General features: G+C 42.3%; 1 protein-coding gene across 17 annotated transcripts in view; it reads right to left on the minus strand.

Moving 5' to 3' along the window:
• Nucleotides 1-24905, minus strand: part of KMT2C (lysine methyltransferase 2C) — a 262120-nt gene that overhangs the window by 160421 nt on the left and 76794 nt on the right. For 13 of the 17 annotated variants that reach the window (XM_025291876.3, XM_025291884.3, XM_025291879.3 and 10 more), the window contains 2 exons: nucleotides 23576-23664; nucleotides 3771-3912 (listed from right to left, as the gene is read on the minus strand). In XM_025291876.3, coding sequence (XP_025147661.3) covers nucleotides 3771-3912; nucleotides 23576-23664 — 231 coding nt within the window. The remainder of the gene's footprint in view (nucleotides 1-3770; nucleotides 3913-23575; nucleotides 23665-24905) is intronic. The other 4 variants (XM_025291897.3, XM_025291882.3, XM_025291896.3 and 1 more) reach the window with 1 other exon arrangement.

Raw genomic sequence — 24905 nt, forward strand, 5'->3', positions numbered from 1 at the left:
ACAATCACTGACCTCAGAAATTTCACCACACAACAGACCCACAACAAAAATATTTTTAGAGAAATATTCAAATTATTAAAGAAATAGGAAATGTTACAAGAGATGCAGGATATAAAGACAGACAGCCCAGAGTAATTTATTGCTAAGTTTAAAGGATGCGCAAGGGAAATTCCTGGCTTCTGCTCTGGAGGTGGAAAGTCACGGAGAGCTCTGGCCCCATGGTCACAACATACAAATTCACTTTTCTTGAACATTTCTGATTACAGGAGTCACAGAGCAGCCAATTCACCTTCAACTGAACGAAAGGTGCTTCCAAGAAGACAGGAGACACAAGCACTTGCTTAACCTGAGGAAGAGGCCCCCGGATGTCATATAAGCAGGCTTATGAATTCAGTGACAATTTTATAAATTGCTCCAGGCCAAGGGGAGGCGGTATGAGACTACACAGCATCTGGGACTTGCAGACACGCGGTGAATTATAGCCCAATCACCAGCTTCTCTCCGCACCCCTCCCCAGGGGCTCAGGGCCACCACTGGGGCCTGGGGAAGAGCCCTGGGAACACACCAGTCACGGGACAAGCCTGGGGGCAGAAGCGCAACTTGGGGAGGAAGACACAGAGACCTAGCCAGATCTTCCTCCTCCACTTTCCCAGGGAGAACAAAAAGCCAAGGACTGGTAGAGAGAGAGAGAGAAAAAAAGTTTCCACCTGCAAAGCTCAAGACCAATTGTAGATGGAGGAATGGGGGGGCGGGGGGGGGACGGTGCCCGGGGCCTCCATCATGGAGGAGGGGCAAGGCTCCATCCTAGACCCAGGCCAGGTCTCCAACAGGCCCCCCTGGACACAGAGACACAGTGTTCACCTGTGAGCAAAGGTGAATCAGAACAAGAAATGGCCTACCAATCCAATCCACACCATAAGTGGGAATGCAAAATAGTATAGCTACACTGAAAAATACTTCAGCATTTTTAAAAAATTACTTCTCTCTTAGGTATTCAGCTAAATGTAATAAAAACGCTATGGTTCACACCAAAACCTGCAAGTGAATATTTATCCCAATTTTATTCCTAACTGTCCCAAAGTAGAAGCCACCCAAATATCCCTTAACCGGGAAATGATAAACTGCAGCAGGCACCATAAAACAGAAGCCACCTCAGCAATAAAAAGGAAAACAGCTACTGACATATGCAACCACACAGATGACTCTCCGAAGCATAATGCCAAGTTAAAAGGCCAGAATCAAAAGGACACACGATTCACAATTCTATTCACATGATGTTATTGCAAAGGCAAATCTACCGGGCCAGAAAATAGGTAAGTGACTGCCTCGGGCAGAAGATGGGGTCAGGGGTGACAGCAAATGAGCCTGGGAGAATTTTTCAGGATGACAGAACTGTTCTTTACCTTTGTGGTAGTGATTATATGACAGTATGCAACTGTCAAAACCCACTAAATGGATGAATTTTACTGTATATAAACTAAACCTGAGTTTTTAAAAATAAGCAAAAGGTTGGGGGCCCAACCAAGAAAACAGAAATAGGATGTATTTAAATCACTAGAAAATGAAATGCTAGATGATCAATGCAAAGAGATATGAAAATGATAAAGCATTTATACTGCTAAATCTAAGAAATCAATTAGGACTGTAAATCTGAACTTCTTTCAAAATGAAATTCATAAAGAAACATGGTCAAAGCTACGGTTTTTCCAGTAGTTAGGTACAGATGTGAGAGCTGGAGCATAGAGAAGGCTGAGCGCCAAAGAATTGATGCTTCTGAACTGTGGTGTTGGAGAAGACTCTTGAGAGTTCCTTGGACAGCAAGGAGATCCAACCAGTCCATCCTAAAGGAAATCAACCCTGAATATTCACTGAAAGGACTGATGCTGAAGCTGAATCTCCAATACTTTGGCCACCTGATGCGAAGAGCTGACTCACTGGAATAGACCGTTGATGCTGGGAAAGACTGACGGCAAGAGGAGAAGGGGACAGCAGAGGATGAGATGGTTGGATGGCATCACCGACTCCATGGACTGGAGTTTGAGGAAACTCAGGGAGACGGTGAAGGTGAGGGAAGCCTGGCATGGTGCAATTCACTGGGTCGCAAGGAGTCAGACATAATTTAGCGACTGGACAACAACAACAACAAAAAAAAACAAGAGTCTTGGGAATTCCCTGGGGTCCAGTGGTTAGGACTCAGCACTTTCACTGCTGGGCTGGGGGTCTGATCCCTGGTCAGGGAACTAAGATCTTGCATGCCTCAGGGTGTGGCCAAGGGGGAAAAAAAAGAAACATGAGCCTTTGGGGATATCATCTTAAAAACAAAATATAATGTGCAACCAATAGAAAAAAATTATCAATGCAATAAAAAGCAGAAAAAGAGGAGAAAAGTATTGGTTTCACAGAGCTCACATAAAAGGGGGACAATAATCAAATGAACTGCCGGGAAATAAAAAGTGTAACAAAGGGAAATAAAGCGGAAATACTGGGTAAATGCAGTGCAGACTGTTTATTTTTTATCTTTCATTTTGAAAATTTTCAAACCTTCTCCAAGATGTAGAACATGGCAGGGATTTGACATTTTTAGCATTATTGAAATATTTAATGTAAACAGAAGAGATGCCATTAGAGACAGTTTGAGGGAAACTTGACTTATGTTTTAGAACGATCATTTCTGCAACTGCACTAAGAACAATCTGGGCTGGGGAAAGCAAACAGAAGTGGCGAAACCATCTAAAAGGCAACTGCTCTCTCCTAAGGGTAACAGGGACTGGAACCAAGAATGGCAGGAAATTAGGACGCTGAGTACTTGTCTGCGACATCTTCTAAAGTCGAGCTACAAAATTTAGGGTGTGAGGTATGAGAAAAGACAGACATCAAGGATTAACTCAAAAGGTTTTGGCCTAAACAACTGGATAAATATTGGTAATATTTATTGAAATGAAGAAATCCTGGGAAGAAGATTTGGGGTAGGCATAGGGTTAAGAATCAAGAGTGGTTCTGGACATGTTACGGGTGCAATGTCTAGCATACTTCCAAATAGTGATGTCAGGCAGAGAGATGGACAGCGTTCATCTCAAGTCCAGAGTTCAGAGAAAGGGCGGCCCTGGAAATACAAAGGTGTGTTCATCGGCACACAGACAGGACCTAGCTATCAGACTGAATAGAAGTGAACACATTGAGGACTTCAACCTGAGGACTCCACTGTTACAAAGTTGGGGGGGTCTCCACAGAAGCCAGCAAAGACAAAATGAGAAAGGAGATGTGCTGAGAACAAAAGACAGAAAACGTTTCAAGGAGATGGGAATAGTCAACCAATAGATGGTTTCAGTTTTATTCATGAGTTCCAAGAAAGATCTAAAAACTAACAAGACTCCAAAGCTAAAATATACACAGAGGTTATAACATCCTATATTTCTTTTTAAAAAAAAAATGAGAGAGGGTAAAGAACAAGAGTATAAGCTTACGTTTACAAGTAAATAAGAAAATCAGTCCTAGCTTAAGAGTTTAGACTTTTTTCCTCGTCTAGGAGCTGCACACTGGAAACACCCTGCTCTGGTCTGAGGGGAGCAGAGTCACAGGCCAGACCACGGCTCTGTCCTACAGCCACGCAAGCCCCAGATACGCTCCACCCAGGGACACACAGAGCTACCAGCTCTCAAATCCCACCCAGGTCTGCGTCCTAAGCTTGCACTCTCTGCATTTCCTCTTGGTCAACTCACTGCCCTTCTTCCTGTCACTAATCTCTGACCCAGCTGCATTCCTTCTCGAACCTGATTTTGGCTTCCACACCAACAGAGACCAGGGAGCTTGCGGATTCCTCAGACACAGAACGCTGAAGGGCTGGGACCGGCTGCTTGCTGCTGTCCACTTCTGCTTCAGCATCCTCTTCTGCTGATTGTTCTTTGATTTCTGCTTAATAGTAAAACAAGAGAATATAAAAGTCACTTTGCATTACATCACTCTTTGATGAATTTATCTATAATGCAGATAGCACGAAGGAAAAATAACAACAAATGACAATACATAATGGACACAGGAAAAACTTTTGTATTTGTTGTTCAGCTGCTAAGTTGTGTCCGACTCTTTGCGACCCCATGGACTGCAGCACGTCAGGCTACATATAATCAAAATAATGTAAAACAGCATAGCTTTCCAAATTGCCGCTAACTTAAGTTTCGATCTTAGTAAAATCTGTTAAGAACTGTTAAGAATTTTCAGGATTACAGCAAGTCCTCCACAAAACAAACATACTTTAAGGTGACTCGTAAAAAATTTCTTCCTAATTTATGAATTGAAATTACCATTAATTTAAAACAATCATGACACAGTCTCTAATTGTCAGCCATTCTAGGAGCAAAATGACTAAAAATGACACACCTTAACTCCACTGCCTTTTTCAGTTATGCTCAAGACTCACACCCCGAACACTACACATACCTTCTTAGGAGGCAACCTAACTCTGAGAGCATTTTCAAACACCATTACTCCTAATATCGTTCTTCTCTTTAAGTAAAATGATACATCCACACTGTCTCCCACACTGTACTGTCAGACATCAACAGGCACAATTCCCCCACCAGCGCTCCTAATAAATCCCATGCTCTTGGCGCCATCTTTCTTTCCTGACGTGAAATTTACCTGTTACAGCTTTCTGCACAACTATCCACAAACCAAAAAAAAGAAAAACAGTGTACAGCAGTCTCAGCGCCCCGTCCCTCCTCCTCTGGAGGGGCTGCCCTGCACCACCTTCCCCCTCGATGGGCCTTCCCACACAGCACCCTTCCCCCTGCCATGCAGAGCTCCCTCCACCTCCGCTGGCGGCAAGAGAGCAACAAACCCAGGGTCCGCTCAGCATTCTGGAAATGCAGGGGCATCAGGGATCACTGCCGGCTTGGAGCCCTCTTCTTAAGCACCAGTTCCACCAACTACTAACTAGGCAGCTTGACGTAGAAGTCGCCTCTCTCAGCCTCAATTTGCTCCCCAAAACGTTAGAAAACCGCCTGTATCTCATGAGGTTGTTAACAAAGATTAAACGGTCTAATACCTGTCGCTTCAGCTGGTTTGAGGCCTCCAAATGTGAGTACAGCTCTCTATATGTCCTTTATATATTCATCTTTGAAGAGCGTAATTATTATCCAGGTTTCAACAATCTCCTGTCTTCCTGAATTTTAAATCAGTATCTCTAGCCCTAACTCCTCTCCTGAGCTCCAGACCTCACTTTTGCTGCATACAAGGCACATCCAGCAGCTTTAACATCCACTTAGATATCAAATTTGATTTCCTGCCTCTCAGATCACCACTTCACTAGGACTTCCCTATCAAAGTCTTCTAGATTCAAAATGAATTCTAGGGAGCTATTCTGACAAACACTTTCCCTGGTACCTCAGACAGTAAAGCGTCTGCCTACAATGCAGGAGACCGGAGTTCAATCCCTGGGTCAGCAAGACCCCCTGGAGAAGGCAATGGCAACCCACTCCAGGACTCTTGCCTGGAAAATCCCACGGACAGAGGAGCCTGGTAGGCTACAGTCCACGGGGTCGCAAAGAATCAGACATGACTAAGCGACTTCACTTTCACTTTCATTCTGACAAATAATTTTGAGAACTAGCAATCTGTTTAGTTAGACTGTAAATCCTGTCAAATCATTAATGATGAAATGAGGCATCAGAGATGATTTTGACTTTCCTATTTAAAATAATGGTTCTTTTTCAAGTAGAAACAGAAAAGCTGACCATAAATTAAGTGCTTGTGGATCCTATTAATCATAGTGTCTGTCCTGTCTACCCCAGCCACAAAACTGGTATAGAATCAAATCTACAAATACAAAATACATTTGTATCAAAGAAGGATTATAAAAAGTACTGCAGTTTTTAGTATATAAAAATGTTAAATTTCTGTATAACAAAGGACTCCATGAACAAAATTTTAAAATATATCACAGATGGAAAGAAAACACATGTGATTTGTATCCCCAAGAAGATATATTCAAGTCCAGAATATGTAAAGAACTCCACAGATGAACAAGGCACATAACCCTGTAGAAAAAAATGGACAATGGACAAAAATCCACACTCTCTGTTATTCAAGTCTTAGTAGAGCTGACTTTATTTTCAAGCCTTTCTTGCAGCTCAGCATGGCAAGCTCTCACCAATAGAATGTGACCAGAAGGGACCCTGTGATTTCTTCATCACCTTAAAGGGAGGGTGCTCTGGACCAAACTATGTTCCATCTTTCGTATGGACTGGACCATGGAGGTGTCAGCAACCCTTCTGCAATAATGCAGAAGAGACCACCACTCTGAGGAGGGCAGAGAAACTAGATGGAAGGAACCTGGGTCCACAAATAACCACAAGGAACAAAGACATCCCATCAGCCTGGACCTGTCCCTCTTAGAAATACTACATGAAGGAAAAATGCATATCCAAGCCACTGCTGCATCTGGGCATCTGTTACAGCAGTTTAACCCATGCTCTAATTAACACAGAATATGGCACCAGGTGTGGAGAAGTGCTGTAACAAAAACGGAAAATGGGTGGGCTGATAAGCAGGCAAGAAAACAGTAATAGTAGTGTTTGGAAATCAACTGACACCTTTGATGCTGTATCAAAACATCGGTAGTGCTGTGACCTGCAGTAACTTGAAAGGCAGACCAGCTGCCTCCAGAACTCTAGGGAAAGCATCTGGAGAGACACAGAAATTATTCTGTGGTGCCTGCCCTCTAGCGTTTTTGCAACCAAAGACAGAAAGGAACATGGGACCGCTTGAGAGAGTCTCTCTGCCCACAGGGTCAGACACAGCCGAGCACACACATACCCAAAATACTATGCGTGCCAAGTCATTTCAGTCGTGTCTGACTCTTTGCGGACTACAGTCTGCCAGACTCCTCTGTCCGTCGGTTGCCATTACCTCTTCCAAGGGATCTTCCCAAACCAGGGATCAAACCTGAATCTCTTATGTCTCCTGCATTAGCAGGCGGGCTCTTTACCACTCGCACCACCTGGGAAGCCCCCGGATACCACAAAATGACAAAATACTATAAAGTGACCATGTATAAAAACACTTTATAAAGAAGCATTTCATTTCTACCCAGAGATGCCCAGAGCACATGTGTACCATTTCCATTACTAGGTAACAAGAAAGGGTAAGAGTCAAGAGAAGAGATGAGAACTATAAACAAGAAATAAGAAGGCCTCAGAAGTTTACAGACAGTGGGTCAGGTGGACGAGCGTCATGGCACCACATCCTCTCGGAGCATGTTTCTGTTAAAAGCCAGCTCCAGTCAGCCTCACTCCCAAATCAGGAGCCCTCCATAGGGTATGGCCTGCCTGCTCTCTCTTAATATTTCGCTAGCTACCACTAGGGCGTCTAGTTAAAACTTTTCTTCTGGCAAATCGAGGCACAATCTCAGGTATTTCCTTGTTTTTATCCCCCTGCAACAGAAAATACATAACACCATAAACAATTTAGGGGTTCTGTTTATTGCTTATTGTACCAAACACAGGAGGCAGCACCCCACTACACACTCTACGAAGCAGCTACTGTATCTGTGTTGCAAACCAGAGCCTAGCACAAAACCTAGATGTTCAGTAATTGTTTAATTAACTGATTAATTATACGTTGTGTAATATAAAGTAAGCAAATAAACCTTATTATAAGGCAAGACATAAATTAGAAAAAGCACAAGAAAACATAAACCAACTTGTAACGGGCTGCGTGTGCTCAGTCTCCTCCAACTCTTTGTGACCCTGTGGACAGCAGCCCACCAGGCTCCTCTCTGCCCGTGGGATTCTCCCGCGAGATTACTGGAGTGGGCTGCCATTGCCTTCCCCAGGGGATCTTCCCGACCCAGGGATGGAAACCGTGTCTCTCACGTCTCCTGCACTGGCAGGTGGATTCTTTACCACTGTGCTACCTGGGAGGCCCTTTAATGGGCTATCATTTGGCAATTACATTAGTCAGCACCAACACCCATTTTCTACTAGTTATCCAAACCATATATGCAGGCTTCTATGCTTTCAGCAACTATTAAGTAGAATAAAAATTCTTCTCTCTCCTAACTTCATCTCCACAGAACTGACAATACTCTTCTTGCTTCCTTTATATATAATACTAAGACTACAGAAGAAAACATATCTAAGAAACTGCGTGATCATGTCCTTTCCTTCTTTTGAACAGTGGTGCTCAAAAAAAGTATGCATTCTGAGTTACATTTTTCAGTTGTGTTTGTAGCTTACTGAATTTAATGTATCCACTACATCCAAAATGTGCTAGAAAGCTAAACAATTAGCACAATATCAGAAATAGCAAGTATTTTACTTATCATATCTTTATTCACTAAACTACTTAAAATGTTGACACTGATTAATAATATACCGCTTTCACAGGGCATATAAAGACTTTAAAATGTAAGCTGACTATAAATATATACACAAAACTCTCAAACCACTGTTTGACAGAAGATAACACTTTTTACAGCTAACTTAATTCTCTTTATAACTTATCCACAGTTTCATAAATACAACCATACATTACTATTATACTTTTAATGTGATTTTTTGATGCAAGCACAAAAGGATTAAGAAAAAGACTCTAATACTTAAGGACTGTGCCCCCCACTGCAGCGAGCACCACACGCGTGAGGATGCCGCTGGTGGTTCCCTGCTGGCCCCCAGGTGTCATGGGGGCAGAACCGTGGGTCCCGACGGCCGTCTGCACGCGAGGTGAACTGTGCTGCAGGACCAGAGAGGGTGGGACACTGCTCTTAGAGTGAGCGTTAAACAGGCCTGTGCCGTGTCCCCGAGGGAGATGTGCCCTCGTTCTTCAAGGCTGCTCACTGCAAACACAACCCTGGGAAAAGGCCCAGACAGGAAGCGGTCCAGGCCTTCCGTTCTTGGCACACCCAGTAAGGTCTGTCGGGTGCAAGGGACCCACGGAGGGGTATCCCCCAACCACAGCTACTATCACATCTCCACTCTACACGTGAGGAAACAAGGGTAAGAGGTGAAGGGGCTCTGCTCAAGGACACAATCAGCAGGGGAGTCTGGATTCAAACACAGTCAGTGTGGCTCCAGAACCTGAACGACTAATCACTACTTCACGGAATGTGAGTTGAAGTGAAGAAACTGAAGAAATCAAAATAACTGCAGAACTGAAAACCAAAGGATCACATGAGGGCCTTCCCTGGTGGCTCAGGGGTAAAGAATCCACCTACCAATGCAGGGGTCATGGGTTCAATCCCTGGGCCAGAAGATCCCACATGACGTGGAGCAACTAAGCCTGTCACAACAACGGAGCCTGGGCTCTAGGGCCCGTGCGCCCCAGCTACTGAGGCCCCCACGCTCTGGAGTCTGTGCTCTGCAACCAGAGGAACCACTGCAGCCAGGAGCCCGCACGCCACAAGGAGAGCAGCCCCGGTGTGCTGCAACCAGGGAAAAGCCCAGCAGCAACCAAGGCCCAGCACAACCATAAATGCATCAAGAATTTTTTTTTAATATTCTTTTTTAAAAAAATAAAATCACATGAAGCAACAACCACTCTGAAGACAATGTTGGTAATATGATGGATGAACTGGAGAAAAGACACAGAAGAATCTGAAACAGTGGAAATGCTGTAAGACTAGTCAAGGAAGAACAACACACACAACAAATATGCGTAACTGCTGCTACCTGACAAAGAAAATACTCTGAATGAAAAGAATATTCAAAGCTGGCTTAAAAATCTACATTCAAAAAACTAAGATCACGGCATCCAGTTCCATCACTTCATGGCAAACAGATGGGCAAAAAATGGAAACAGTGACAGACTATTTTTTTGGGCTCCAAAATCACTGCAGATGGTGACTGCAGCCATGTAATTAAAAGACTCCTGCTCCTTGGAGGAAAAGCTATGACAAACCTAGACAGTGTATTAAAAAACAGAGACATCACTTTGCCAACAAACGTCTGTATAGGCAAAGCTATGGTTTTTCCAGTGGTCATGTATGGATGTGAGAGTTGGACCATAAAGAAGGCTCAGCACTGAAGAATTGATGCTTTTGAACTGTGGCGTTGGAGAAGACTCTTGAGAATCCCTTAGACAGCAAGGAAATCAAACCAGTCAATCCTAAAGAATCAATCCTGAATATTCATTGGAAGGACTGACGCTGAAGCTCCAATACTCTGGCTGCTGCTGCTGCTACTAAGTCACGTCAGTCGTGGCCGACTCTGTGCAACCCCATAGACGGCAGCCCACCAGGCTCCCCCGTCCCTGGGATTCTCCAGGCAAGAACACTGGAGTGGGTTGCCATTTCCTTCTCCAATGCATGAAAGTGAAAAGTGAAAGTGAAGTCGCTCAGTCGTGTCCGACTCCTAGCGACCCCATGGACTGCAGTGCACCAAGCTCCTCCATCCATGGGATTTTCCAGGCAAGAGTACTGGAGTGGGGTGCCATTGCCTTCTCCGAATACTCTGGCTACCTGATGCAAAAACTGACTCATTGGAAAAGACCTTGATGCTGGGAAAGACTGAAGGTAGGAGGAGAAGGTGGTGACAGAGGATGAGATGGTTGGATGGCATCACCAACTTGATGTACATGAGTTTGAGTAAACTCCGGGAGATAATGAAGGCCAGGGAAGCCTGGCGTGCTGCAGTCCATGAGATCACAAAGTGTCAAGATACAATTTAGCAAATGAACAACTTTTAATAACACTATCCTGGCTGAGAGAATCTAATAAACAGGTATCAAGTTTCATACACTATCTAAGGAAACAAAAGAGGCCAGCTATATATTCTATTCAAGTGCCCCCCCAAATTTACATTAACTAGCACATGTTAGAACGCAGAGAAAACCTCAGAAAAACATCTACTTCACTAACAGCAGACTAGGTAATTTGAAACAAACCTCCAGTTGAGCACAAATAAGAAAACTCAGTGAAATATTTTTTAAAGTGAAAAGGGTCCTAAAAGCATCACAAAGTTAACAAGATAGTAAGGAATTATGAGACAACTGCAGGGACGGGGCAACGAGCAAGGTGAGCCTGGTGTTCGGGGCTGCCTTTCCCAAGGGGGTGTCAGCTGCTCAGGAAGAGGCGACTAAGAGCACTCGCTCTGACTTTCAAGACGCATGGATGGTTCTAGAAGCCTGCAACATCCTGGGAACTCAGGATGGCAGGAACCCCAGAGGGCTGGGCCTTAAAAGGAAGAGTGAAACAGAAATCAATTTCTGCAAGGACTGCTGCACAGCTCTGAGTCACGTGCCTGGAACAGAAAATAAAGCTGTAAAAGTGAACTGAGGTGGTCCTTAAAAACGAGTGCCCCTAGGTACCAGGAAAAAAAGAAATCAAAGAAAAACTACCCTTGAGGGGAAAAAACAATCATCAATCTATTTCTACAAATAAACTGTCAAGTATATTATCCTGTACACAATCACAGATAATCAGTTACCTGAGGAGACAGGATGACATGGGCAAGAATGAGCAGAAACAGCTGAAACAAACCCACAGTCCCCAGATATTAAAATAATCAAACAATTTTAAACTAACTATGTATTATGTTAAAAGTAATAGAATTCAAGCATTAAAATTTTCAGGAGGGAACTAAAAACTATTTAAAAAAATGCCAACTTGAAAAAAAAATAATAAAGAACTTTTAAAACATAACACATGGGGAATTCCCTGGTGGTCCAGTGGTTAAGACTCCAGGCTCTCAATGCAGGGTGCCTGGGTTCAATACCTGGTCAAAGAACTAGATCCCACATGCCCCAACTTAAGCCTGGAGCAGCCAAAACAAACAAACAAACACATGGACTTAATTGATACATTTAATAAGAGGTTAGATAGCTAAAAGGGGTAAGAAAACTGTAAGATCTGTCTAGAATAAAGGACACAGGGACAAAAGTATAAAAAATCAAAAATAGAGGGCAAATGACTCCAAACACAGTAAATCAGTCTAATGAACCTTCAAGCAGAAGAAAGAAAGAATGGTACGAAAGCAGTATTTGAATATATAATAGCTGGAAAATTTTCAAAGCTGATGAATATGGCAAGAAACCTCAAATTCCAAAGCATAAAAAGAGTACCAAACCAATACAACAGTTAGAAATGAAAAGTAATAAAACAAGGATAAAATTCACAGGAACGCCTGGAAATGTTTTAAACTCTCTTAAACAGCATAGAAGCGAAAGAGGAGATGCACAGTTCAAGAGGGAGGGGACATATGTATACCTATGCCCGGTTCATGCTGATAGCAGAAACTAACACAGCATTGTGAAGCAATTATCCTCCAATTAAAAATGTCAAAAAGTCAAAGACAAGACCAAAATTACAATCAAACACCATTTATAAAATAAGAATTATAATATTCAAACCCAGGGAAAGCACTAGAAATCATGTTAAAAGAAACAACAACCTTCAATACCTTTTCCCCCTTTTGGTTTAGTAATTACTAAAAAAAAAAAAAAAAGTAATAATAATAATCAAACATCTACATCATAAGTTGGAAACAACATCCGCAAAACTTTCTTACAGTTAGTGTGTAACAAATAAGTTTAAAGCAATCAAACATAACAAAAATAAATTATATTTTCACGTATCAGTACAATTTGAGGCCAGTTTGGGCTGGGGGGTATTTTTTGGAGGTGGGTAGGGGGAGGAGGGTGGATCCCAGGTGGTACAGTGGTAAAGAATCCACCTGCTAAGGGAGGAGACACAGGTTCTATCCCTGGGTCGGAAAGATCCATTGGGGGAGGAAATGGCAACCTACTCCAGTATTCTTGCCTGGAAAATCCCATGGACAGAGGGGCCTGGCGGGATACAGTCCATGGGGTCGAAAAGAGTGGGACACAACTTAGCAACCAAGAATGGCTTTTCTGTGTGTGTCGTTTATAATAGCTCCCCTTCTGGGGCTTTTAGTGAGTTTTACCTCTAGATCTGCTAAACTCATTCAAACATAAAGATTAATTAAGTATCATGTCTAGACTTTCAGGTAAAACACAATATCCATTAAAAATGTCTCCACAAAGAATTATTGTACAGACAGTTCTGGCTACACAGAAACTCCAGAAAAACAGGCTTAGTGAAGTTTAATGATCAAGGCAGAATTTCTGAAAAGGAAGTTGGAGTGGGTACTCACGAAGAGTTGAGGTGATTCTTGGAAAAAGACTTGGATAATTGAGAGATTGGTCTATACTGAGAGAATGCCAAGACACAAGCACAACCCATTTTAATTATGTTCTTTCATCATGAAAAATGAGGTGCCCTAGGCAAGACTGACATTTACTATGAACTAAAAGTACTGGATAAAACTGTTAATGATATAGTCTTAAAGATGTCATTTAACCATGTGTTAATCAAAATATGGAAGGATTCAATAGCCAATGCTCACCAACTCTTCAGATTCTTGAGAATAGAATTGATGTTCCAAGGACAATTGGGGAAAAGTTCCCTCCAGTGGACTTTGAAAACTCTGCAGCCTAGAAAAACTAACAATCTAGGTAAAAATTCTAATAAAAAATATAAAGCTGGACAGAGAGAAGAACAGTTGTTGCCAGGGGCTGGGGGTGGGTTAAGTAGGGAGCTGTTGGCCCGGGCAGGAAGCTGCAGGTGTACAGAATGCATGCGTATGCAGATGGGTGTGCCAGCAATGCTGGCTGCAGCTCACAGTGCTGCAATGCTGAAGGCTGAAAGCCTGCGAAGACAGCAGACACCAGATGAAAACAAAGAGAAGCTACACTGATTTCAGACACAACAGATTCCACAGCAAGTTAACTTATCAAGAAAAAAAAGGAACATTATGTAACTATATGTATGTATGATACATCAATTCTCCAGCAACACCTAACAATTCTTAACACACAGGCACCTCACAACAGAGGTCAAAATACATGAGGCACAAAGTGACAGAACTAGAAGGGCAGATCTATGACCCCACTATCATGCACAGGGACATTAACAGCCAGCTATCAAAACGGGATCCAGCAAACAGAACACCTGTAAGACAGCTGAGCCCTACACCACCACCAAGCAACTGGATGTAACGGGCTACTTCATCCAACAACAGCAGGATACATCTTCTTCCACAGGTCAGATGGAAACTCTACCAACAGACCAAATAAATTTGTTTCTGTGCCTTGAAACAAATTTAAAATGATAGAAGTCATAGAATGCCTGCTCTCAGCACCAACAGAATAAGGGAAATTGGCAGCATTGAATGTATACATAACAAACAAAGAAGGATCTAAAAACCAATAAACTAAGCTTCCACTTTATGAAACTAGAAAAAGAATAGCAAGTTAAATACAAAACAAAGCAGAAGAAAAGAATTAATACAAATTAGAGCAGAAACCAATGAAATTGATAATAGGAAATCAAAGGGGGGGGGGGGGAATCAGTGAAACCAAATGCTGCTTCTTTGCAAAGCTCAATAAAATTGATAAGTCTAGCCAGGTTAACTAAGAAGAGAGAGGATGAAATTACTAATATCAGAAATTAAAGATGGGCCACCACTAGGTCCCATGGGCATTAAAAGGATACTAAAGGAATACTATGAACAAACCTATGCCCACAAATCTGAAAACCTAAATGAAATGGGCCAGTTCCTTGAAAGACACAATTTGCCAACGCTCTGGCGGCTCAGCTGCTAAAGAATCCACCTGGAATGCGGGGAGACCTCAGTTCAATCCCTGGGTTTGGAAGATCCCCTGGAGAAGGGAATGGCTACCCACTCCAGTATTCTGACCTGGAGAATTCCATGGACTGTATAGTCCATGGAGTCACAAAGAGTCGGACATGACTGAGTGACTTTCAAAGCAAAGCAAAAGCATCACTGAAAGAAACAATCTGAACAGGCCTACATCCGATAAAGAAACTGAATCAGTAATCAATAAACTTCTAAAATAGAAAGCACCAGGCACAAATGGGTTCACTGGTGAATTCCACGAAACACTTAAGGGAGATATTATACCAATTCTCTACAATCTCTTCTGAAAGACAGCAGCAGATGGACTATTTCCCAACTCATTCTGTGAGGCCAGCACTACCGTAATACCAAAAACAGACATCAAAAAGAGGAAAAAAACCCCAAACTGACAGATCAATAGCTCTCATGAACACAGATGCAAAAAGCCCTCAACAAAATTTTAATCAATTAAATCTAAAAATATATATAAAGAATTGTACACCACAACCAAGTGGGATTTATCCCAGGTACACAAGGCTGGTTCAACATGTGAAAATGGATGAATGTAATCCATTACATCAACAGGCTAAAAAAGAAAAGTCACATGATCATATCAATAGATGCAGAAAAAGCATCTGACAAAAATCACAATAGCCATTCATGACTTTAAATACCAACGAAACAACTTTCAATAAACTATTAGTAAGAATACAGGGGAACTTTCTCAATTTGACAAAGAATTCCTAACAAAAAACCTACATCAACACCATGTTTTGTGGTGAGAGACTAAAGCTTTCCCACTATGATCAGGAACAACTCCTTCTGAACATCATCTTGACGTTCCAGCTACTGCAACAAGACTTGAAAAAGAAATGAAAGATATACTGATTTAGAAGGAAGAAATAAAAAAGTATCTTCTGTTCAAAGACATGATAACTGTCCAGGTAGAAAATCTGGAAGAATCAACAAAATCTCCTTGTCTATAGAGCAAGGTCTCTGGATACAAGGTTAATATACAAAAGTAAATCACTTTCCTATACACCAGCAATGAACAAGTGAAATTGGAAATAAATTTAAAAATTCACACTAGCACTCCCCTCAAAAAATACTTCGGTATAAAGCCAACAAAATATGCACAAGATCTATTTAATCCATGTCGAAAACTACAGAACTCTAATGAAGAAAAATCACAGCAGTAAGCAGTTATTCCATGTTAGTGAACTATAAAACTCAGCATTACGAAGATGTCAGTTCTCCCCAATTTGATCTATAAACTGAATGCAATCCTAATCAAAATCCATCAAGTTATTTTGTGGATATCAACGAATTGATCCTAATATGAGTACCCTCCCTGGTAGTCCAATGGTTAAGACCACCACAGAAGGAAATCCAGATGAGCTTGGGTTCAGCAATGACATTTTAGATACAACATCAAAAGCATGATGATGAGAGAAACAAATGACAGATAGACTTGATTAAAATTTAAAATTTCTGCTCTGCAGAATACACTGCCAGCCAATAGATATATAAAGAAAAGCCACAGACTAGACAAAATATCAGCAAAAGACGTATCTTATGAAGGACTGTTACCCAAAATATATGAAGAACTCTTAATTCTCACCATTCAATCCAGCAATCATCCTCCTTGGTATTTACCCAAAGGAGTCGAAAACTTATGTCCACACAAAAACTCTGTATACAAATGTTTATAGCAGTTTTATTCAAAACTGTGAAAACCTGGAATCAACCAACATGTACTTCAGAAGGTGAACAGATAAACTGTTGTACATACATACAACAGAAAATTATTCAGCAATAAAAAGAAATGCGTTTTTAAGCCATGAAAAGAACTTAAGTGTATACTACTATGTGAAATGAGCTAACCTGAAAAGGCTACATATTGTATGATTCCAGTTATATGACATTTTGTCTTCTTGCAGAGACAGGAAGAAGAACAACGGTTGCCAGGGTGGAAAGGGGAGGAAAGGATGAACAGGCAAAGCATGGAGGACTTTTAGGACAGTGACGGTATCTGTTTGATACCTTACTGACAGACATATGTCAGCATATTATACATTTTCCCAAATCCACAGAGTGTGCAAACCCAAGAGTGAACGCTAATGTGAACCAGGGGCTGAAGGTGAAAGGGGGCAGCATCGCAGCGTGGTCAATCGGAACGAATGTGCCAGTGCTGGAGGGGAGGTGAGAAATGGGCAGCTGCGGGGGGTGGGGGGGGGCAGGAAGCAAACAGGAAGTAACCGTGCCTTCCACTCCAACCCCATAACTGCTATAGTTATAGAACTACAGTGAACCTCTAACTGCTGTAAGAGTAAAGCCTATTTAAAATTATGCTAGAGACAAACTGAAACTATCAATGGCAACTGCAATTTACAAGCACATATAGACAGCCTCTAAGACTCCTGAGAGTCCTGTGGACTACAAGGAGATCCAACCAGTCCATTCTAAAGGAGATCAGTCCTGGGTGTTCTTTGGAAGGAATGATGCTAAAGCTGAAACTCCAGTACTTTGGCCACCTCATGCGAAGAGTTGACTCATTGGAAAAGACTCTGGTGCTGGGAGGGATTGGGGGCAGGAGGAGAAGGGGACGACAGAGGATGAGGTGGCTGGATGGCATCACCGACTGGATGGACGTGAGTTTGAGTGAACTCCGGGAGTTGGTGATGGACAGGGAGGCCTGGCGTGCTGCGATTCATGGGGTCACAAAGAGTCAGACGCGACTGAGCAACTGAACTGAACTGAACTGACAGCCTCGCATCTCTGTAATGACTAATGGAACAACATAACTAACTCTCAGCAGAAATAGGTAGGCATCCTGGCAGCCTAGACTCCTCATCTCTTGTACTATTCTCCAGCAAAAAGAACCACAAGTCCTGATGGAATAGTCGAATTCATACCCAGAAGCCCAGAGAATATTGAAGATGGGTGTGAAAAATACTCTTCCCAGCAAACAATAATTTTGAAACATTGAGATGACATTAAAAAGGACTCAAATGCCAGACAAAAATGGGTTCCCACTAGCCACACTAAGACAACGTAAGCAGTTAAAAAAAAAAACTTTAATCATAATTAACCAATTATAATTAACTAAAACAAGTCTGCAAAGCCCTGATTATATAATGATTCTTTAAAAAAAAAAGTGGAATTTCTCTCAAGTAACTAGCACTTCATTCAAGTAGATTTTATTTATAAAGAAAAATGCACAGAGAACTGGCAACATCACCAGCTACAAAGAGGGAATGTTCTCACCATAAAAACTGTGAGGATTCTTGCTACCTTCCCAATGACCACTTGAAGACTCATTCCCACCACTTACCCCTCACACACACACATCCTAAAGAATAAACACTGTTAATAAACAATGTTCAGTTCAGTTCAGTCGCTCAGTCGCGTCCGACTCTTTGTGACCCCATGAATCGCAGCACGCCAGGCCTCCCTGTCCATCACCAACTCCCGGAGTTCACTCAAACTCACGTCCATCCAGTCGGTGATGCCATCCAGCCACCTCATCCTCTGTCGTCCCCTTCTCCTCCTGCCCCCAATCCCTCCCAGCACCAGAGTCTTTTCCAATGAGTCAACTCTTCGCATGAGGTGGCCAAAGTACTGGAGTTTCAGCTTTAGCATCATTCCTTCCAAAGAAATCCCAGGGCTGATCTCCTTCAGAATGGACTGGTTGGATCTCCTTGCAATCCAAGGGACCCTCAAGAGTCTTCTCCAACACCACAGTTCAAAAGCATCAATTCTTCAGCGCTCAGCCTTCTTCACAGTCCAACTCTCACATCCATACATGACCACAGGAAAAACCATAGCCTTGACTAGACGGACCTTTGTTGGCAAAGTAATGTCTCTGCTTTTGAATATGCTATCTAGGTTGGTCATAACTTTCCTTCCAAGGAGTAAGCGTCTTTTAATTTCATGGCTGCCGTCATGAAAAATCATCTGCAGTGATTTTGGAGCCCAAAAAAATAAAGTCTGACACTACAAATCATTTTTTTTTTAAATGTATCAAGGCACACAGTTTACAGGGTAAGAGACCTTCCAATAAATCTTGGGCCTGGAAACGGAAATGTGCAGAGATGCTGAAGCCCTGCAGTCAACTGGAATGGGCTTTTAAATTGACTAGAGATTTATGGAACTCTTTCTTCTCTTTGCTTGCAGGTTGGTGATTTTAACAATTGTTCTTTATCCTTTTCTTTAGTATTCTTCTTGCTGTGTGTGTGCACTAAAGGAGCTGGACAAAGGTCTCCCCAAGCACAAAGACAGAGCAAAGACTGAGACGTTTGGCTTTATTTAACTTTCATACAGAAGGACAGAATGAGATATATATGTATGTGTGTGTGTGTGTGTGTGTGTGTGTGTGTGTGTGTATATATATATAAAATCCTGCTCCTGTTATATCCTTTCAGTAAATTTTATTTGCACTGAAATCACACAGAAGATAGTAAGAAAAGATGTTGTTGCCTGGAGAATCCCAGGGACGGGGGAGCCTGGTGGGCTGCTGTCTATGGGGTCGCACAGAATCGGACACGACTGAAGCGACTTAGCAGCAGCAGCAGGTAAGGAAAAATTAAATGCCAAAATCTTACTTATGTGGTGATGTTCAAAGAACAGCAGTAGCTTAGGAAACACGTGAGACAAATACAAGAAGGCAGTACTGCTTAGTGATGCCACTGTGTGTGTGACGTGTCCGCAGCGCTGGGGACAAGCCCATGAAGGAGACAAACCCCTGACCTCAGGAAGCTCACATTCTAGGATACAAGGCACACGGCATGCAAGTATGTAACGCAATGCCTTATCTGTAAACACCAGGAGGAAAGGTAAAGCGGGAGAAGAGGACGGAGCTCAACAAGGGCTGCTTTTTGACAGGCTGGGCAGGAAAGGCCTCTCTGACAAGGGAGCATCGAGCAGAGAGTTGGCTGAAGTCAGGCAATAAGCCCCCTGAGGGTCTGGGGGAAAGGCGCTCTGAGCTAAGAAGACAAAAAGTGCCTGAGAAAGGGCTGGAGCCCGGAGAGCAAGGGGAAGACAGGAGATGCGGCTGGACAGGTAGCGAGGTCAGGAGAGCGTGAAGATCGCAAGCGGACTTAGGGTTTTAAGTGTCACTGGAGGCCTTGGAGAGCTGACAGAAGGAGTGTAAAAGACTCTTGGGCTTGTCTTTTTTTTTTTAATTAATTATTTGAATGCACAGTCACATTTATTTATTTGTTTGGCTGATCTTAATTGTGGTATGTGGGATCTAGGTCCCTGTCTAGGGACTGAACTTGGGCCCCCTGCACTGGAAGCTCGGAGTCTTAGCCACTGGACCACCACGGAAGTCCTTACTTGGGGTATTAGAAGCTCACTCTGCCACTACATGGAGAACAAAACCAGAATGGGTGACAGTGAGACCAGCTGGTAGCCTGGCAGCAATTCACACAAACAGTGGTGATCCTAGTCTGGAGTGACCACGCTGAGGAGAGGAGAGCTGTCTGAAATCAGGACGCAGTACTAAGGTACAGCCCGAAGCATTTTCCAACAGGCTCCACGTTTTTAGCCCGAACGGTACATGATGTCATTTACTGAGGCAGGAACATGGGAGGAGGAGAAGGTTTGGGAACAACCAATGGTTCCACAGAAGACATAGTAAGCTAGGGATCCACTGGAGACATCTAAGAGATGTTAAGAACTAAGGTGAAGACACTGGTTGCGTTCAAAGTAAGAAAAGAGCTGGCAATGTAACTTGGAGTCACCAGCACACGGACAGTGGCTATAGCAACTACACTGGACGAGGCCACCTACTCCGGGAGAAGACGAGCAAAAAAGAAAGGAAGAGACCAGTGAGACAGGAAAGAACAAGAGAACGTGGTATACTGAAAGTCAAATTAAAGAGAGAGAGACTTTCACTCCTGAAAATGTTAGAGTCATGACGTGAGACTGAATACTTAAGGCGAACAAAGACTCAATGGTGGTTCTGACAACATGAGATCAAAACAGTTTTAGTAGAGCGAGAGGAAGAAAGCTTGCCTGTAGCAGGTTCATGAGAAAATGGTCAAAAATAAGCAGCTACTACACAATCCTGAATATTCATTGGAAGGACTGATGCTGAAGCTGAAACTCCAATACTTTGGCCATCTGATGGGAAGAGCTGATTCATTGGATAAGACCCTGATGCTGGGAAAGATTGAAGGTGGGAGGAGAAGGGGAGGACAGAGGATGAGATGGTTGGACGGCATCACTGACTCAATGGATAGGAGTTTAAGTAAACTCTGGGAGTTGGTGATGGACAGGGAGGCCTGGTGTGCTGCAGTCCATGGGGTTACAAACAGTCGGACACAACTAAGCAACTGAACTGAACCGTAAGTACAGACAATTCTTTCAAGAGCTTTTGCTGTGAAGATGAGCACAGAAGCAAAACAGTAACTGAAAACAATATCCGATCACGAGAAGGTACTTTTGTTTAAGAAGGGTGATACTGTACACTGCTGTATTTAAAATGGATAACCAACAAGGACCTACTGTGCAGCACAGGGAACTCTGCTCAACGTTATCTAACAACCTAAATAGGAAAAGAATTTGAAAAAGAATAGATACATATACGGGTATAACTGAATCACCGTGCTGTACACCTGAAACTAACCTAACATTTTTTATCACCTACACTCCAATGTAAAATAAAAAGCTAAAAAAAAAAAAGTGTAGCAAATGCTTAACACTAATGGAAATAATTCTCTGAGCGAGGGAGCTCAAGATGTTGGAAACCAAGGAAGACTGAAGGGGCAAGGGGGACAGGACGAGGGACACAGGCAGAGGAGCCAGCTGTAGAAACCCCAGAGACTCTTCATCCCATTTTAACAGGAGGGCTGGTAAGGGGGTAGAGATGAGAGCAGGAAAGAAGATCTGATGGTGGATAACTGTGGAATTTCTTTCCTGATTGCTTCTGTTTTTTTTTTCATTGAAATAAGTAAGATTATCAACTGAAAAATGGAAAATGAGGTGTCAAAAGTCTGAAAGAAGAGAAGGTAGGTAAAGGATGATCCCTGATAATGGGTGGGAGAACTCTAGGGATAAGTGGTATGAGTGGAAAGTCAACCATGACCCACTGGAGGCTGAGGTTTTCTCCCGTCACTCTGGCTGCTGCAATGCAGTGTCTGAGTTTAATTATGAAACCAAAACAGTGGGAAGATGGCAACGGAGTTCCAGGTGCGTGAGAGAGAGACTACCACAATGCATGACAGAATCTGAACAAGAAAAAGAGGCTGACAAACCCCATGGGTAAGATCCTTAAAGTTGGACAAGTCACAATGGCTGAAGGGTTATCGTGATGTGGATATCGAGCTGATAAAAGAAGAGTCAGACTTGAAACTGAGACTTTGGAAGTGAAACAGCCAATTGTCCTAGTAAGTGATACAATACTAAAGGCTAAAGTACGGCCATAAGAAAGAGAGGCTGGGACTTCGCAGGTGGTCCAGTGGTTGAGAAATCTGCCTTACAAGGCAGGGGACCCAGGTTCAATCCCTGGTCAGGGTACTAAGATCCCACATGCCGCTGGACAGCTAAGCCTACGTGTCCCAACTACTGAGCCTGCACCCTCTGGAGCCCAAGCTCCACAGGGTGAAGAGAAGCCTCCAAGGGCCGCAACAAAGGCCCAACACAGCCCGATAAATAAATAAAGGAATGAGTGGCTCACGCGGGCTGGAGAGAGGGCTGCTGAGGAAAGGAAGGCGCCACTATTCTGGGTATTAAATAGATTGTGAGAATGGACGATGGAGGAAGGAGAGGAAAACGGACAGGGAGGCGCTGAGTCTTCGGAGGATGCCACAGACGGGGAGACGGCGCCACTGCGAGCCGGGACTGTGGGCAGTCTGTGCACTGGCTTAGAGGGATGTCTACTTAATGATAAATGTCACTCAAAAGTACAAATCACTTTTGACACGATAGTAACAGCACAAAGTACAGAAAAAAATTAAAATTAAGGGGAAAAACTATGAAAAACAACCTATGGGGAACTGAAATAAATCCAAGTATAAAATATTAACGTGGCAATGAATGTGCACCAAAGGGGTAAAATGTAAGGAGAAGCATTCTGAACTTCCAGCTTCTCCCTGGTCTGTCTACTTAACTAGACCCTAAGGGAAAAGCAATGAGAACTGCTGGACTTCTGAAGGCTTTTCAAGAATTACAGGCATATAACAGGAACACACCGGATAACCAAAAGTATTTCATGGAAAATAATATTTTAAAAGACGTAGCAATTTCTAATTTTCTCTGTACTTTCTCTAATTTTCTCCTTTAAGCATCAAGGAGATGCCATTCAACTGCAGAGAAGAAGCCTATCCACTGTGTCTACAGTCTATCCAACAACTGCAAACACACTGAGAGGCCACCTCACTTGGACAAACCTCTGAACACGGTATGAAACCTACTCCCTTTGACAGCTCGTTAAATCACTAACTCAGGGTGAATTCTGGAAACTACCTTGGCAACTTGCTCTACCTTCGTCTTGCAGATGCAGAAACACATGAGCTTCCTTAAGGCACCCAAAGTCCAGGAGACAAGGAAGTATTTGGTCTGGTTTAACCCAGCAGTTCACAGTATTATTAGCTAATGAAATGTACTTTTCCCCTCACCTACATACTAACACAATAAACAAACACCAGATGGTTCATAAGCCAGAAATTTACCAGGAGTTATCATGCAAATGGCCTAGAATTATGTTTATTCCAGTTTTAATTTTGCTTTAATAAAATATTTCTATACAGAGTTTAAATGATTTCTACTAAGAGCTTTTCGGGGCAAAAAGAAAGAAAACTCGTTTTTTTTTTTCACTTTGTCATTACTTTTCAAACTACTTTTAGAACTCAGTGGACAGCCGAACGCTGCTTGTGCAAAGGACTGAGTAAATTTTAAACTTGCTAGTTAAGTTCTGGCACCTGTTTCCACAGTATTTTCCGTCTCTGCGCTCTCCAGTCCGTCCATGCTGTCCTCATCTTCTGCTGCGGTTTTTCCTCTGCTTCGAGGCCTGCAGACCAAGAATAAACACATATAATTAAACGGTACGTTTGAAGACTTAGAATTCTACTCAAAATGAAGCACAGTGAAAGGTCCATAGAATAAAATGATTTAGGCAATCCTCCCTTCATTTCACCGTGTCAGCAGTAAATGCCACACTTCATGGCTGCCTTCCCCACAGATTCAGCTGCTCCTTACACCCAAACATGGGGGCAGGCCCACATTACTATGTCCATGTCATCGTAACTCACTTCTTCACATACTCCTCAGACGAGGCTTTCCCCTCTTCTACCAGACCTTGAGATGACTCCCTGTCTACAGCAGTGGCGTTCAACTGCCTAGGTGGCTCTTTTCAAAGTGCACACACCAGGTTATACCTCTAGATCTAGGAGTATGATCTAGATATCAGGGAGTGACATCTGTGATCTCTATTTCTAAAATTTTACTCCTTAAGGAGAAAGTGAGGCATACCCCTGCAAACCATGCCCCACCCCCCCAAAAACCCTCCATTAAACATAATTTAATCACACTACAAGTGTCATGGATTTTTAACTTATAAACACTTCAGTAAAGTCAAATAAATGTTAAGAATCATGGTAAAGTAATATTTTTTTTTAACCAATACAATTTAAAAAAACTAAGGCCTTTAACGTCTTTGATGTCTCATAAATGAGTCAAAAAAAAATTTAAACACATAAAGAAAAAAACAAGACACTACATGTAAAAAAAACTTAGTAACTGATAAATCAGTACTCAGATAAATTCAGAGCTTTATATTATTTCATTACTTAAAAAGAAAAGGCACAAATGAACTATTTATTTGAAAAATATCGAGTGAGTCAAAAACAATTAAGAAATAGAGAAAATAATATGAAGAAAAGAAAGCAAAAGGCTGTTTTAAACAACAGGAAACCCATTTAAATTTTACTTTTTAAAGGAAATAAATCCCTCAAAACTAATAAAGGAAAATTATAAATCTTTTAAGTTAAAGTAATCAAAGTTCAAATATCTGATAAGCAAACTACTACGAACTGTCTAAAGTCATCCTCACCCTCCCCAAAATTAAAAAAGAATACCTGAACCAAAACCCTAACATATCCAAAAACTGTGGATGAAAAAAAATCTAAATAAAATACCAATAATCAGAATATTAATATTAGAAATCTGCCAATATAACACACCAAGTCAAGCAGTCAAAACACCATCATTCATAAGAAGAGGGAAAAGAGGCAGAATAAGATGACAAAAATT

This window comes from Bubalus bubalis, chromosome 8, assembly GCF_019923935.1.
Source record: "Bubalus bubalis isolate 160015118507 breed Murrah chromosome 8, NDDB_SH_1, whole genome shotgun sequence".
Classification (NCBI taxonomy): Eukaryota; Metazoa; Chordata; class Mammalia; order Artiodactyla; family Bovidae; genus Bubalus; species Bubalus bubalis.